The following is a 17,247-nucleotide window of genomic DNA, read 5'->3' as shown; positions in this document are numbered from 1 at the left end:
CCCTTCAAAATGTAGCTCGGGATCTGCAATATTAGTTCCTTCATTAAAACACCTGTGAACTCATTCTTTTTTGGCGTGGAAGCAAGTCATCCTCGCTTCCAGGGACTGCCTGTGATGATGATGATGGTTATGGAGAAATGAAATATTGGACACACGGTGTTTGAAACAACATTGAGACAGAACATTAATCTCCAGCTCAGGTACAGGGTTACTCAGAGCAGCAGAAAGAAAGTCAGTGCCAGAATGAACATGGTTCAGTGGCCAATGGGGGCCCAGTAAATCCTGTCCTATTCATTGATTGGCTGTTCCTATTTACCCAGCATTCCCCGCGATGGAGAATGTGCCGACCCCAGACTTCAGGGGCCCAGTGCGCAGGCGCGGGAACTGGCTGTATTCGGAACATGCGCGGTGCGTGTAATGGCGGAGCGGCTGTGGTGAAATTTGCTCCGCAAAACAGCTCAATTTCAGCGGGGCGGAGGTGAGTAATGGACCAGCGGGTAGGTGGGAGGCTTCATAAACAACTGGTGCCCGCCGGAAGCCCGGAATAATAACCGGAATATCGGTGGCTGCAGGCTCGAGGCTTTCTCCCGGTCACAGGCCCGGGGTAACGGCGGCCATCTTTGTACAGGAAGGCAGCGTCAGTCCTCCGACATCTTGGTTCAGTGAGCACCAAAGCGCATGCGTGGCCATCTTGGTAAAGTAACAGCTGAGTTATATTCTCGACACCTTGGATTTCTCACCATCTCCGAGAGGCGCTGCTCAGTGCTCAGCTTCTGGTTACATCCCAGACAATTGTAACAGGAAAGCCCCAGAGCTGTTCACTCCCAGGGTTAGAGTCCCCATGTACAGTCCCAGGGTTAGAGTCCCCATGTACAGTCCCAGGGTTAAGTCCCCATGTACAGTCCCAGGTTAGAGTCCCCATGTACAGTCCCAGGGTTTAGAGTCCCCATGTACAGTCCCAGTGTTAGAGTCCCCATGTACAGTCCCAGGGTTAGAGTCCCCATGTACAGTCCCAGGGTTAGAGTCGCCATGTACAGTCCCAGGTTAGAGTCCCCATGTACAGTCCCAGGGTTTAGAGTCCCCATGTACAGTCCCAGGGTTAGAGTCCCCATGTACAGTCCCAGGGTTAGAGTCCCCATGTACAGTCCCAGGTTAGAGTCCCCATGTACAGTCCCAGGGTTTAGAGTCCCCATGTACAGTCCCAGGGTTAGAGTCCCCATGTACAGTCCCAGGGTTAGAGTCCCCATGTACAGTCCAGGGTTAGAGTCCCCAAGTACAGTCCCAGGTTGATTATATCATAAGAACATAATAACATAAGAAATAGGAGCAGGAGTGGATCATTTGGCCACTGGTTCCTGCTCTGCCATTCAATAAGATCATGGCTGATCTGATCATGGACTCACCTCCACTGCTCTACCCGCTCCCCATTACCCTTTAATCCCTTATCGCTCAAAAATCTGTCTATCTCTGCCTTAAATATATTCAATGACCCAGCCTCCACAGCTCTCTGGGCAGAGAATTCCACAGATTTACAACCCTCTGAGCGAAGAAATTTCTCCTCATCTCAGTTTTAAATGGGTGGCCCCTTATTCTGAGACGATGCACCCTAGTTTTAGTTTACCCTGAGTGGAAATATCCTCTCTGGATCCACCTTGTCCAGTCCCCTCGTTATCATATGTTTCAATAAGATCACCACTCATTCTTTTGAACTCCAATGTGTATCGGCCCAACCTAATCAACCTATCCTCATAAGACAACCCCCTCATCGCCAGAATCAACCTCTGTCCAGCCTCTAATGCAAGTATATCCTTCCTTAAATACAGAGACCAAAACTGCATGCAGTATTCTGGGTGTGGTCTCACCAATACCCTGTACATTTGTAGCAGGACTTCTGTCCCCCTTGCAATAAAGGCCAATGTTCCATTGGCCTTCCTGATTACTTGCTGCACCTGCACATTAACGTTTTGTGTTTTATGCACAAACATCCTCTGTTCTCTCTGTCCTGTTGCACTTTGCAATTTTTCTCCATTTAAATTATAATTTGCTTTTCTATTATTTCTGCCAAAGTGTATAACCTCACATTTTCCCATATTATACTACATCTGACAAATTTTTGCCCACTCATTTCGCCTGTCTATACTCCTTTGCAGATTTTTCGTGTTCTCGATTTGCTTTCCCACCCATCTTTGTATCATCAGCAAACTTGGCTCTGTTAAACTCGGTCCCTTCTTCCAAGTCATTAATATAGATTGTAAATAGTTGAGGAACTAGCACCGATACCTGCGGTACCCCACTAGTCACCATTTGCCAACCGGAAACAGACCCAATTATCCTCACTCTCTGTTTTCTGTTAGTTAACCAATCCTCTGTCCATGCTAATATATTGCCCCCAACCCGATGAGGTTTTATCTTGTGCAATGACATCTTATATGGTACCTTATAAAATGCCTTCTGGAAATCCAAATACACCACATCCACTGGTTCCCCCTTATCTATTCTGGTCCTTACATCATCAAAGAACTCCAGCAAATTTGTCAAACATGATTTCCCTTTCATAAAGCCATATTGACTCTGCTGGATTGAATCATGCTTTTCCAAATGTCCCGTGATTGCTTCCTTAATAATGGTCTCCAGCATTTTCACAATGACAGATGTTAGGCCAAATGGTCTATAGTTTCCTGCTTTATGTCTGCCTCCTTTTTTAAATAGAGGCGTTACATTTTTGGTTTCCAATCTGTTGGGACCACCCCAGAAACAGAATGTTGGCAGATTACAAATAATGTGTCCACTATCTTTGCGGCCACTTCTCTTGTTACCTTACGATGTCAGCCATCAGGGCAAGGTGACTTGTCTGCGTTTAGTCCCATTATTACCGAGTTCTACTTCATTATGAATAGTGATTGTATTAAGTTCCTCACTCACTATAGCCCCTTGATTATCCACTTCAGTATTACTCTCAGTCACCGAGTGTTTTACTCTAATTAAACTGATCTCAGATTGTTTTTGTCAGATATTAACTCCTGCACAGTCCCAGCAAACACTCCCACTCCCTCGTCCTTCCGATGTTGCTGCAGGATTGCTTTGGGAAGATGGGGTCATGGAGAGAAACACCCTGCACGGAATGATCCCAAATTGAGCATCTCCAAGGGACAAGTCTCCCAGCTTTAATCAGTCTCTGTCCTTTCATTCTCTGTCCTTTCCCCCCAGGCCCAGTTCCTTTGCTCAGATTCTGATAAAAAGTAAATTGGGAAAAGAGCACTTTGATTTTTACAGGCTGACTTATTACAGAGAGCTGTGCATGCACGGTTCAGCCCCAACCCCTGTGTCGATTCCCAGTGAGCAGAATAGCACATGCACCCTCCCCTCCTCCAGCACTGCCTGTAATCACCATTCACTCAGTGAGTGGAAGAAGATGGTTTAAAACAGCCAGGAATGGTGACACAGTGGCCTTGGGGTAAGGCAGCGAGCAGCAGCCTCCTTCCAGCAGCACAGCACTTTGGGAGCGTGTCCGCAGATGGGCTCAGAGATCAGCATTGAGTCCGGGGGGAAACAGCCTGACAGTGAGGATGTGGGGAGTTTCGCAAAGTGCATCTATTGCAGGCAACAGGAGAGGAGTGTGGGAGAAGATATTTGAAAGACGGTTTATATTGTTTCGGTGAGCTGAGTTCTCCAGAACCGTGTTGCTGGTGATTGAGAGCTACATTGTCGCTACCTTAGGTACATCATATTCTCTCCTGCATCCATATCTTAGAACTAATAATGTTCTCGTATTATTATTCTCACAGCAAAATTATTCAACCAGCCAGAACAAATGTGATCTTTCCTCCACCCAGAACACAAGGAACAGTGCAGGCAGCTCGTTCTCACACACAGTAAGTAGATTATCACTCACAGAGCGCAGACACACAGAACTGGTCTCAAGTCTATTGTCACAGACAGCAGAAGCTGTCAGTCCCACAGTGATCCGAAGTGGCAGAGTTACAGAATCTTACAGCCACATGGAGCAGTAGAATCACATGCTGTTTCACCATTGAAACAGATCACACTGACAGGTACATTAAACACCCACACTCACTTGCCAGAAACTGGCAGGTAGAGAATAAAAGACAATCATCTATTAGAAAAAATGTCAAACAGATAGTATAAACCACACTCGCATATCAGAAGCTGATGGGTACAGAGCAAAAGCCATATTCATGTTTCAGAATCTGACAGATTCCGTATTTAAACCCCTGAACATACCAGAAGATGACAGGTGCAGAATAAAACCCACATTCCCATACCATAGACTGACAGATACAGTATACAACACACACCCACATGTATGGAAGTGACAGTAACAGAATAAAATCCACACTTGCATACCAGAGAGTGACAGGTAAAGTGTAAATCCCATGAGCACATATCGGAAAACTGAGAGGCAGTAAGTAAAATTTTTACTTGCATCGCAGAAACAGATAGGGGCAGAGTAAAACCCACACACACACATCAGAAAAATGACAGGTAGAAGGCAAAATCTCCACTCACATATCAGAGAAATACATGTTAAACGTAAAATTGATTCTCATGTTCACATACCAGAGAAAAGCAGATACAGAGTAAATTCCACACTCACATAGCAGCAACTGACAGGTACAGTCTAAAACATACAATCAAGAAGGAGGAACAAATAGATACAGTCTAACATAGCAGAAACTGAGAAGCACAGATTAAACCTGAACACACAACAAAACCCGACAGTTACAGAAAAATACACACATTTGCATATGAGAGACTTAGAAATACAGTATAAAACCCACACTCGCACATCAGAGGCTGACTTATTACAATCCTATTCCCATAACATAAATTGACATACAGTGACATGCCCATACTCACGAACCAGTAATTGACAGGTACAGGGTAAAGAGCTCTCTTTCATTCCAGAAACTGACAGGTACAAAAGAAAGTCCACTCACAATTAAGCAGAAACTGACAGTTATAGAGTAAGGCCCACAATCACATGTCAGAACTTGATGGATACAAAATAAAACCCAGTCTCCCTTAACAGAAATGGAGAGATACAGAGAAAGGCCCACACTCACATAGCAGAACAGACAGATACAGAGTGAAACTCAGACTCATTTACCAGAGACCGACAGATTCAGCATAAACACTCACCTCCATAATACAAATTGCCAGTTAGAAAGTAAAACCAATATTCTATCAGGAATTGGGGGTACACAGTAAAACAATACTAACATACTGGAGAATGACGGGTATGAGGTAGAGCTCACATTCACATAACAGAGATGGACAGATACAGCACAAAATACACACTCACTCACCAAGAATGGAAAGATATATTGAAACATTGAAAATAGGTGCAGGAGCAGGCCATTCGGCCCTTCGAACATACACCACCATTCTATATGATCATGGCTCATCATGCAACTTCAGTACCCCACTCCCACTTTCTCTCCATACCCCCTGATCCCCTTAGCCGTAAGGGCCACATCGAACTCCCTCTTGAATAAATCCAACAAACTGGACTCCACAACTTTCTGTGGTAGAGAATTTCGCAGGTTTACCACTCTCTGGGTGAAAGTTTTCTCCGCATTTCAGTCCGATAAGGCTTACCCCTTATCCATAGAATGTGACCCCTGATTCTGGACTTCCCCAACATCAGGAACATTCTTCCTGCCTCTCACCTGTCCAGTCGCGTCATAATTTTACATGTTGCTATGAGATCCCCTCTCATTCTTCTAAATTCCAGTGAGTGTAAGCTGAGCCGATCCAGTCTTTCTTCATATGTCAGTCCTGCCATCCCGGAAATTAGTCCAGTGAACATTCGCTGCAGTCCCTCAATAGCAAGCACGTCTTTGCTCAGATTAAGAGACCAAAACAGCGCACAATACTCAAGGTGTGGTCTCACCAAAGCCCTGTATAATTGCAGTAAGACTTCCCTGCTCCTATACTCAAATCCCCTCGCTATGAAGGCCAGCATGCCAGTTGATTTCTTTACTGCCTGCTGTTCCTGCCTTCCTACCTTCAGTGACTGATGTACCGTGACACCCAGGTCTCTTTGCACCTCCCATTTTACTAATCTGTCACCATTCAGATAATCTGCCTTCCTGTTTTTGCCCCCAAAGTGAATAACCTCACATTTATCCACATTATACTGCATCTGCCATGCAATTGCCCATTCACCTAACCTGTCCAAGTCACCCTGCAGCCTCTTAGCATCCTACTCACAGCTGACACTGCCACCCAGCTTAGTGTCATCTGCAACTTTGTAGATATGACGTTAAATTCCCTCATCTAAATAATTAATGGATGTTGTAAATTGCTGAGATCCCGGCACTGAACCTTACGGGACCCCACTAGTCAATGCCTGCCATTCTGAAAAGGACCCGTTTATTCCAACTCTTTGCTTCCTGTCTGCCAACCAGTTCTCCATCCACATCAATACATTACCCCCAATACTATGTTTCTTAATTTTGCACACTAATCTCTTGTGTGGGACGTTGTCAAATGCCTTTTGTAATTCCAAATACACCACATCCACTGGTTCTCCCTTATCCATTCTACTAGTTACGTCATCAAAAAACTCAAGAAGATTTGTCAAGCATGATTTCCCTTTCATAAATCCATGCTGACTTGGACCGATCCTGTCACTGCTTTCCAAATGCTATGCTATTACATCTTTAATAATTGATTCCAGCATTATCCCCACCACCAATGTCTGGCTAACCGGTCTATAATTTCCTGTTTTCTCTCTACTCCTTTTTTAAAAAGTGGGGTTACATTAGCTACCCTCTAATCCATAGGTACTGATCCAGAATCTATAGAATGTTGAAAAATGACCACCAATGCATCTACTATTTCTAGGGCCACTTCTTTAACTACTCTGGGATGCAGACTATCAGGCCCTGGGGATTTATCGGCCTTCAGTCCCATCAGTTTCCCTCCAACTATTTCCTGACTAATAAGGATTTCCCTCAGTTCCTCTTTCCCACGAGACCCTCGGTCTCTCAGTATTTTCGGGAGGTTATTCGTGTCTTCCTTAGTGAAGACAGAACCAATGTATTTGTTCAATTGGTCTGCCATTTACTTGTTCCCCATTATGAATTCACCTGATTCTGACTGCAAGGGGCCGACATTAGATTCCACTAATCTTTTTCTCTTCACGTATCTATAGAAGCTTTTGCAGTCAGTTTTTTATGTTCCCTGTAAGCTTACTCTCATACACTATTTTCCCCCTACTAATTACACCCTTAGTCCTCCTCTGCTGAATTCTAAATTTCTCCCAGTCCTCAGGTTTACTGCTTTTTCAGGCCAATTTATATGCCACTGTCCCTAATTTCCCTTGTTAGCCACGGTTGAGCCACCTTTCATGTTTTATTTTTACGCCAGACAGGGATGTAAAATAGTTGTAATTCATCCATGTGATCTTTAAATGTCTGCCATTGCCTATCCACCATCAACCCTTTAAGTATCATTCGCCAGTTTATCCCAGCCAAATCACGTCTCATACCACCGATTTTCCTTTAAGTTCAGGACCCGAGTCTCTGAGTTAACTGTATCGCTCTCCATCTTAATGAAGAATTCTACCATATTATGGTCACTCTTTCCCAAGGGGCCACGCACGACTAATTGCTAATTAATCCTCTCTCGTTACACAAGACCCAGTCTAGGATGGCCTGCTCTCTAGTTGTTTCCTCGACATATTGGTCTCGAAAACCATCCCTTACACACTCCAGGAAATCCTCCTCCACAATATTGCTACCGGTTTGGTTAGCACAATCAATATGTAGGTAAAAGTCACCCATATTAACTGCTGTACACTTATTGCACGCGTCCCTAATTTCCTTTTTGATGCCACCCCAACCTCCCTACTACTGTTAGTTGGGTTTGTTTACAGACCACCAAACGTTTTCTGCCCTTTGGTGTTTCGCAGCTCTACCCATACAGATTCCACATTATCCCAGCCAATGTCCTTCCTTACTATTGCATTAACCTCCTCCTTAACCATTAACTCTACCCCACCTCCTTTTCATTCTTCAATATTGAATACCCCTGCATATTATGTTCCCAGCCTTGATTACCCTGGAGCCATGTCTCTGTAATCCCAATTACATCATATCCATTAACAGCTATATGTGCAGTTAATTTGTCCTCCTTATTACCAATGCTCCTCGCTTTGAGACTCGGAGCCTTCAAGCTTGTTTTTTTTAACACTCTTTATCCTTTTCGAATTATGTTGTAATGTGACCCTTTTTGATACAGAATGAAACCCACAGGCAATTACCAGAAATTGACAGGTACAGGATAAACTCCACGCTCTCGTATCAGAAACTAACATACAGAGTAAAACCCTCATCCACATACCAGAGATGGACAGATAGAGTCAAATTAACACTCCAATACGAGACTACATAAGAAATTAAGAACATATAAAATAGGAGCAAGAGCAGGCCATACGGCCCCTCGAGCCTGCTCCACCATTTAATACGATCATGGCTGATCTGATCATAGACTCGGGTCCACTTACCTGTCCACTCCCCTTAACCCCTTATTCCCTTATCGGTTAAGACACTGTCTATCTCTGTCTTCAATATATTCAATGTCCCAGCTTCCACAGGTCTCTGAGGCAGCGAATTCCACAGATTTACAACCCTCAGAGAAGAAATTCCTCCTCATCTCAGTTTTAAATGGGGACCCTTATTCTAAGATTATGTCCCCTATTTCTAGTCTGCCCAATCAGTGAAAACATTCTCTCTGCTATCACCTTGTCAAGTCCCCTCATTATCTTATACGTTTTGATAAATCACCTCTCATTCGTTCTTCTGAATTCAATGAGTAGAGGCCAAACATCCTCAACCTTTTCTCATAAGTCAACCCCCTCATCTCCGGAATCAACCCAGTGGACCTTCTCTCAACTTCCTGGAAAGCAAGTGTATCCTTTCATAAATATGGAAACCAAAACTGCACGAAGTATTCCAGGTGTGGCCTCACCAATAACTTGTATAACTGTAGCAAGACTTCCCTGCTTTTATACTCCAGCCCCTTTGCAATAAAGGCCAAGATTGCATTGGCCTTCCTGATCACTTGCTGTACCTGCATACTAACCTTTTGTGTTTCGTGCACAAGTACCCCCAGGTCCTGCTGTACTGCAGCACTTTGCAATCTCTCTCCATTTAAATAATTATTTGCTCTTTGATTTTTTTTCTGCCATAGTGCATGACCTCACACTTTCCAACATTACACTCCATCTGCCAAATTTTTGCCCACTCACTTAGCCTGTCTATGTCCTTTTACAGATTGTTTGTGTCCTCCTCACACGTTGCTTTTCCTCCCATCTTTGCATTGCCAGCAAAGTTGTCTACTTTAAAGTCGGTCCCTTCTTCCAAGTCGTTAATATAGATTGTAAATAGTTGGGGTCCCAGCACTGATCCCTGCGGCACCCCACTAGTTACTGATTGCCAACCCAAGAATGAACCATTGACCCCAACTCTCTGTTTTCTGTTAGTTAGCCAATCCTCTATCCATGCTAATATATTATCCCCAGCCCCGCAAACTTTTATCTTGTGCAGTAAGCTTCTATGTGGCACCTTGTCAAATGCCTTCTGGGAGTCCAAATACACCACATCCACTTTATCCACCCTGTTCATTACATCCTCAAAGAATTCCAGCAAATTTGTCAAACTTAACTTCTCCTTCATAAATCCATGCTGACTCTGCCTGACCGAATTATGCTTTTCCAAATGTCATGCTATTGCTTCTTTATGAATGTACTCTTCAAAATTTCCCAACCACAGATGTTAGGCTAACTGGTCTATAGTTTCCTGCCTTTTGTCTGCCTTCTTGTTAACCGAGTGCGGCTCTCAGTCCCCGGGCAACACCGAGTGCGGCTCTCAGTCCCCGGGCAACACCGAGTGCGGCTCTCAGTCACCGGGCAACACCGAGTGCTGCTCTCAGTCACTGAGCAACACCGAGTGTGGCTCCCGGGCCCCGGGCAACACCGAGTTCGGCTCTCAGGCCCCGGGCAACACCGAGTGCAGCTCTCGGTCCCCGGGCAACACCGAGTGAGGCTCTCGGTCCCTGGGCAACGCCGAGCGCGGCTCTCGGGCCCCGAGTCAGAGCCACCGGGCCCGGCATCAGCAACCCCCGGAGGCAGCACCTCCCCCACACCAGGAAAACAAGAACATACATTTCTCCAGCAGGCCCAGCAATTCCCAGCCGCTCTGTATCAGGTGGGCGCTGGATGTGGAAGTCACTCCCTGGCCTCCTGTGTGGATCTGTTTCTTGCATCAGTTTGAGCTGGATGGAGAGGGGGAGAAGCTGCTGGGTTTCACCCCCAGTACTTCTGGGCCCAGTGGGAACAACAATTTCCCATGTGGGCCTGTCGTGGGAGGTGGGTTCCCTTCCCTGAAGGACAGTACTGACCCAGATGTGTTTTTACGACAATCCGGCAGCTTTCATGGTCACTTTTTTCTAGTGCCGGCCCCACAAATGACCAGATTCATTAAGCTCAATGTCACAACCTGCCTTTGTGTTTTTGTGGGTTCTCTCTCACACTCCCTTTTTCCTGTTTGAAATTCACTTTACAGGGTGTTAAAAGGTGAGGATTTGTAGACTGGAAGCTCAAACCAAACATCACCTCAAGATGTGACAGTCACTCGATACATCGGGACTGGAATATCATCAGCTTTTGACCATGGAAGCAGAAGGACCCGTTCACAGTGGGGAGAAACGGTACACGTGCTCTGTGTGTGGACAAGGCTTCAGTCAATCATCCAACCTGGAGAGACACAAGTGCAGTCACACTGGGGAGAAACCATTTAAATGTGGGGATTGTGGGAAACGTTTCAACTACCCGTCCCAGCTGGAAACACATCGACGAGTTCACACTGGGAAGAGGCCGTTCACCTGTGGGAAGGGATTCATTCAGTCATCCGACCTGCTGATACACCAGCGAGTTCACACTGGGGAGAGGCCTTTTAAATGTTCTGAGTGTGGGAAGGGATTCACTCGTTCATCCCACCTGCTGACACACCAGCGAGTTCACAATGGGGAGAGGCCTTTTAAATGTTCTGAGTGTGGGAAGGGATTCACTCGGTCATCCCACCTGCTGATACACCAGTGAGTTCACACTGGGGAGAGACCGTTCACCTGCTCTGAGTGTGGAAAGCGATTCACGACCTCATCCCACCTGCTGAGACACCAGCGAGTTCACACTGGGGAGAGACTGTTCACCTGCTCTGAGTGTGGAAAGAGATTAACTATCTCATCCAACCTGCTAACACACCAGCGAGTTCACACTGGAGAGAGGCCGTTCACCTTCTCTGAGTGTGGAAGGGATTCTCTCTGTCAGGCAACCTGCTGAGACACCAGCGAGTTCACAAGTGACTGCAGGGGTTCGATTCTGTTGTTATTTCTGCTGGTAATCACATCCTGGACTGAATTGTGTTCATTCTGATATCAGGGGTTTATAAATCCTGTAACGCTGATGTTAATAACTCCTGTTACTGGATTGGAGTTTAATATTTGGGATATAGACACACAAATTAGTGTTGCTTTCAACACATTGCTGTGGATTTTTGTATTTCCCACCTGAGTGTTCAGCATCACCTGACTGGAGCTGAGAAAGGACAGTCTGTGGGGAGGATCTTACAGGAGGAACAGAACTTCAGCCTGGATACAGTCCTTCAGGGCCACAACAAGATCATCTCATTCTTCTGAACTCCAATGTGTATAGGCCCAACCTAATCAACCTATCGTCATAAGTCAACCCCCTCATCTCCGGAATCAACTCTGGAATCTGCAGCAGATATGAGCAAGGACCTGAGGCTTATTAAATGACACATATTTCATTACAGACAAGGTTACACTGGCAGAAATGTTCAGTTACAACATGAGAACATAAGAAATAGGAGCCGGAGTTGGCCATTTGAGCCCTCGGGCCTGCTCCGCCATTCAATAAGACCATTGCTGATCTGATCATGGACTCAGTTCCACTTCCCTGCCCGCTGCCCATAATCCTTTACTCCCTTAATCGCTCAAAAATCTGTCTATTTCCGCCTGAAATATATTCAAAGACCCAGCCTCCACAGCTCTCCTGGGCAGAGTATTCCACAGATTTACAACCCTCAGAGAAGAAATTCCTCGTCTCAGTTTTAATTGGGTGGTCCCTTATTCTAAGACTATGTCCCCTTGTTTTAGTTTCCCCTATGAGTGGAAATATCCTCTCTGCATCCACCTTGTCAAGCCCCCTCATTATCTTATGATTCGATAAAATCACCTCTCATTCTTCTGAACTCCAATGTGTTTAGGCCCAATCTACTCAACCTATTTTCATAAGTCAATCCCCTCAACTCCGGAATCAACCGAGTGAACCTTCTCTGAACAACCTCCAATGCAAGTATATACTTTCGTAAATATGGAGAACAAAATACGGAGTCTATTACAGGCAAAATGCCAATCAAACCAGCAGCATACTGGCACCTTATCAGTGTCTCATTGGCCTACAGGCTTTACTTAAATAGTTTTGCTGAGTGGATATAAACTTAAACCAGGTTTGCAAGTGTGATGCTCTATTGACATATTGAGGGTAGAAACATAGAATCATAGAAACATCGAAAATAGGTGCAGGAGCAGGCCATTCAGCCCTTCTAGCCTGCACCGCCATTCAATGAGTTCATCGCTGAACATGAAACTTCAGTACCCCCTTCCTGCTTTCACGCCATACCCCTTGATCCCCCGAGTAGTAAGGACTTTATCGAACTCCCTTTTGAATATATTTAGTGAATTGGCCTCAACTACTTTCTGTGGTAGAGAATTCCACAGGTTCACCACTCTCTGCGTGAAGAAGTTTCTCCTTATCTCGGTCCTAAATGGCGTACCCCTTATCCTTAGACTGTGACCCCTGGTACTGGACTTCCCCAACATTGGGAACATTCTTCCTGCATCCAACCTGCCAAAACCCGTCAAAATTTTAAACGTTTCTATGAGGTCCCCTCTCACTCTTCTGAACTCCAGTGAATACAAGCCCAGTTGATCCAGTCTTTCTTGGTAGGTCAGTCCCGCCATCCCGGGAATCAGTCTGGTGAATCTTCGCTGCACTCCCTCAATAGCAAGAATGTCCTTCCTCAAGTTAGGAGACCAAAACTGTACACAATACTCCAGGTGTGGCCTCACCAAGGCCCTGTACAACTGTAGCAACACCTCCCTGCCCCTGTACTCAAATCCCCTCGCTATGAAGGCCAACATGCCATTTGCTTTCTTAACCGCCTGCTGTACCTGCATGCCAACCTTCAATGACTGATGTACCATGACACCCAGGTCTCGTTGCACCTCCTCTTTTCCTCATCTGTCACCATTCAGATAATAGTCTGTCTCTCTGTTTTTACCACCAAAGTGGATAACCTCACATTTATCCACATTATACTTCATCTGCCACGCATTTGCCCACTCACCTAACCTATCCAAGTCACTCTGCAGCCTCATAGCATCCTCCTCGCAGCTCACACTGCCACCCAACTTAGTGTCATCCGCAAATTTGGAGATACTACATTTAATACCCTCGTCTAAATCATTAATGTACAATGTAAACAGCTGGGGCCCCAGCACAGAACCCTGCGGTACCCCACTAGTCACTGCCTGCCATTCCGAAAAGTACCCATTTACTCCTACTCTTTGCTTCCTGTCTGACAACCAGTTCTCAATCCACGTCAGCACACTACCCCCAATCCCATGTGCTTTAACTTTGCACATTAATCTCCTGTGTTGGACCTTGTCGAAAGCCTTCTGAAAGTCCAAATATACCACATCAACTGGTACTCCTTTGTCCACTTTATTGGAAACATCCTCAAAAAATTCCAGAAGATTTGTCAAGCATGATCTCCCTTTCACAAATCCATGCTGACTTGGACCGATCATGTCACCATTTCCAAATGCGCTGCTATGACATCCTTAATAATTGATTCCATCATTTTACCCACTACTGAGGTCAGGCTGACCGGTCTATAATTCCCTGCTTTCACTCTTCCTCCTTTTTTTAAAAGTGGGGTTACATTGGCTACCCTCCACTCGATAGGAACTGATCCTGAGTCAATGGAATGTTGGAAAATTACTGTCAATGCATCCGCTATTTCCAAGGCCACCTCCTTAAGTACTCTGGGATGCAGTCCATCAGGCTCTGGGGATTTATCGGCCTTCAATCCCATCAATTTCCCCAACACAATTTCCCGACTAATAAAGATTTCCCGCAGTTCCTCCTCCTTACTAGACCCTCTGACCACTTTTATATCCGGAAGGTTGTTTGTGTTCTCATTAGTGAATACTGAACCAAAGTACTTGTTCAATTGGTCTGCCATTTCTTTGTTCCCCGTTATGACTTCCCCTGATTCTGACTGCTGGGGACCTACGTTTGACTTTACTAACCTTTTTCTCTTTACATACCTATAGCAACTTTTGCAATCCGCCTTAATGTTCCCTGCAAGCTTCTTCTCGTACTCCATTTTCCCTGCCCTAATCAAAGCCTTTGTCCTCCTCTGCTGAGTTCTAAATTTCTCCCAGTCCCAAGGTTCGCTACTATTTCTGCACAATTTGTATGCCATTTCCTTGGCTTTAATACTATCCCTGATTTCCCTAGATAGCCACGGTTGAGCCACCTTCCCTTTTTTATTTTTATGCCAGACAGGAATGTACAATTGTTGTAATTCATCCATGCGGTCTCTAAATGTCTGCCATTGCCCATTCACAGTCAACCCCTTAAGTATAATGAGCCAAACGATCTTAGCCAATTCATGCCTCATACCTTCAAAGTTACCCTTCTTTAAGTTCTGGACCATGGTCTCTGAATTAACTGTTTCATTCTCCATCCTAATGCAGAATTCCACCATATTATGGTCACTCTTCCCCAAGGGGCCTCGCACAATGAGATTGCTAATTAATCCTCTCTCATTACACAACACCCAGTCTAAGATGGCCTCCCCACTATTTGGTTCCTCGACATATTGGTCTAGAAAACCATCCCTTATGCACTCCAGGAAATCCTCCTCCACCGTATTGCTTCCAGTTTGGCTAGCCCAATCTATGTGCATATTAAAGTCATCCATTATAACTGCTGCACCTTTATTGCATGCACTCCTAATTTCCTGTTTGATGCCCTCCCCAACATCACTACTACTGTTTGGATGTCTGTACACAACTCCCACTAACGATTTTTGCCCTTTAGTGTTCTGCAGCTCTACCCATATAGATTCCACATAATCCAAGCTAATGTCTTTCCTAACTATTGCATTAATCTCCTCTTTAAGCAACAATGCTACCCCACCTACTTTTCCTTTTATTCTATCCTTCCTGAATGTTGAATACCCCTGGATGTTGAGTTCCCTGCCCTTATCATCCTTGAGCCACGTCTCTGTAATCCCAATCACATCATATTTGTTAACATCAGAAGAGGTGCTGTGGGGCACATGCTCAGTCCAGTAGCTGAAAGTGATTAACAGACTGGGTTTTGTGTTTACTGATCCCAGGCGTGTTACCAATACCAGAAAAATCGTAGCCCATGGAATAACGGGGACAGTGGCAGCATGGATATGAAAGTGGTTAAGGGACACAGACAGAGTAGTGGTGAATGGTTGTTCTTCAGACTGCAGGAAGTGCTGTTCCCCAGGGGTCGGTATTGGGGACACTGCTTTTTTTGATCTATATTAATGACCTATGTACAGGGCACAATTTCCAAATCTACAGCTCACACAAAACTTGGAAGTACAGTGAACAGTGAGGACTATGGTGATAGACTTCAGAAAGCCATGTCCACCCATTCCTCCAGCGTGTCTATGCGGCAGATGAAATTTAACGTAGAAAAGTTCAAAAGCGATACATTATTGTTGGAAGAAAGAGGAGAGGAAATATAAACTGAAGGGTACAATTGTAAAGTGGGCGTGAACAGAGAGAACCAGGAGTAAATGTGCACCAATCACTGAAGGTTGCAGTACTGGTTGAGAAAGTGGTTCCAAAGACTTACGGGATCCTATTTTCCATGAATAGAGGTATAGAGTACAGAAGTGTGGATATTATGTTGAACCTGCATAAAACACTGGTTCGGCCTCAACTGGAGTATTGTGTGCAGTCCTGGGTCATCATCATCATCGTAGGCAGTCCCTCGGATCGAGGAAGACTTGCTTCCACTCTAAAACGGAGTCCTTAGGTGGCTGAACAGTCCAATACGAAGCCACAGTCCCTGTCACAGGTGGGACAGATAGTCGTTGAGCGAAGGGGTGGGTGGGAAAGGTTTGGCGCACGCTCTTCTGATGCCTGCGGTTGATTTCTGCATGCTCTCGGCGATGAGACTCGAGGTGCTCAGCGCCCTCCCGGATGCACTTCCTCCACTTAGGGCGGTCTTTAGCCAGGGACTCCCAGGTGTCAGTGGGGATGTTGCACTTTATCAGGGAGGCTTTGAGGGTGTCCTTGTAACGTTTCCTCTGCCACACCTTTGGCTCGTTTGCTGTGAAGGAGTTCTGAGTTGAGTGCTTGCTTTGGGAGTCTCGTGTCTGGCATGCAAACAATGTGGCCTGCCCAGCGAAGCTGATCAAATGTGGTCAGTGCTTCAATGCTGCGGATGTTGGCCTCGTCGTTGACGCTAACGTTGGTGTGTCTGTCCTCCCAGGTAATTTGTATGATCTTGCGGAGACATCGTTGGTGTTATTTCTCCAGCAACTTGAGGTGTCTACTGTACATGGTCCATGTCTCTCAGCCATACAGGAGGGTCGGTATTACTACAGCCCTGTAGACCATGTGCTTGGTTGTAGATTTGAGGACGTGGTCTTCAAAGATCTTTTGCTCAAGCGGCCGAAGGCTGCACTGGAGGCGGTGTTGAATCTTGTCGTCAATGTCTGCTCTTGCTGACAAGAGGTTGCCGAGGTTTGGGAAATGGTCCACGCTGTCCAGAGCCGCGCCATGGATTTTGATGACTACGGGGGGGGGGGGGTGGGGGTGAAGTGGGGAGTGCTATGTGGCGAGGACAGGCTGGTGGAGGACCTTTGTCTTATGGATGTTTAGTGTAAAGCCCATGCTTTCGCAACATCACTAAATATGTCGACTATGACTTGGAGTTCAGCCTCTGTATGTGCACAGACACAGGTATTGTCCGCGTACGGTAGCTCAACGACAGAGATTGGGGTGGTATTGGACATGGCCTGGAGACGACGAAGGTTGAACAGGTTCCCACTGGTTCTGTAGTTTAGTTCCACTCCAGCG

At 45.6% G+C, this 17,247-nt stretch overlaps 1 protein-coding gene across 1 annotated transcript; it reads left to right on the top strand.

Moving 5' to 3' along the window:
- The first annotated feature begins 439 nt into the window (after nucleotides 1–439).
- LOC139250618 (zinc finger protein 239-like) lies at nucleotides 440–11,435 on the top strand. Its single transcript, XM_070873014.1, has 3 exons — nucleotides 440–478; nucleotides 3,786–3,872; nucleotides 10,593–11,435. Exon 3 carries the CDS (start codon nucleotides 10,700–10,702, stop codon nucleotides 11,126–11,128), a length of 429 nt encoding a protein of 142 aa, XP_070729115.1. The 5' UTR covers nucleotides 440–478; nucleotides 3,786–3,872; nucleotides 10,593–10,699; the 3' UTR covers nucleotides 11,129–11,435.
- The last annotated feature ends 5,812 nt before the right edge of the window (nucleotides 11,436–17,247 follow it).

Source organism: Pristiophorus japonicus, unplaced genomic scaffold (assembly GCF_044704955.1).
Source record: "Pristiophorus japonicus isolate sPriJap1 unplaced genomic scaffold, sPriJap1.hap1 HAP1_SCAFFOLD_404, whole genome shotgun sequence".
NCBI lineage: Eukaryota > Metazoa > Chordata > Chondrichthyes > Pristiophoridae > Pristiophorus > Pristiophorus japonicus.
This window is presented reverse-complemented; position numbering and strand designations above follow the sequence as displayed.

Excerpts from the sequence above, each read along its gene's own strand:
- LOC139250618 (XM_070873014.1), top strand. The coding sequence starts at position 10,700 with ATGGAAGCAGAAGGACCCGTTCACAGTGGGGAGAAACGGTACACGTGC.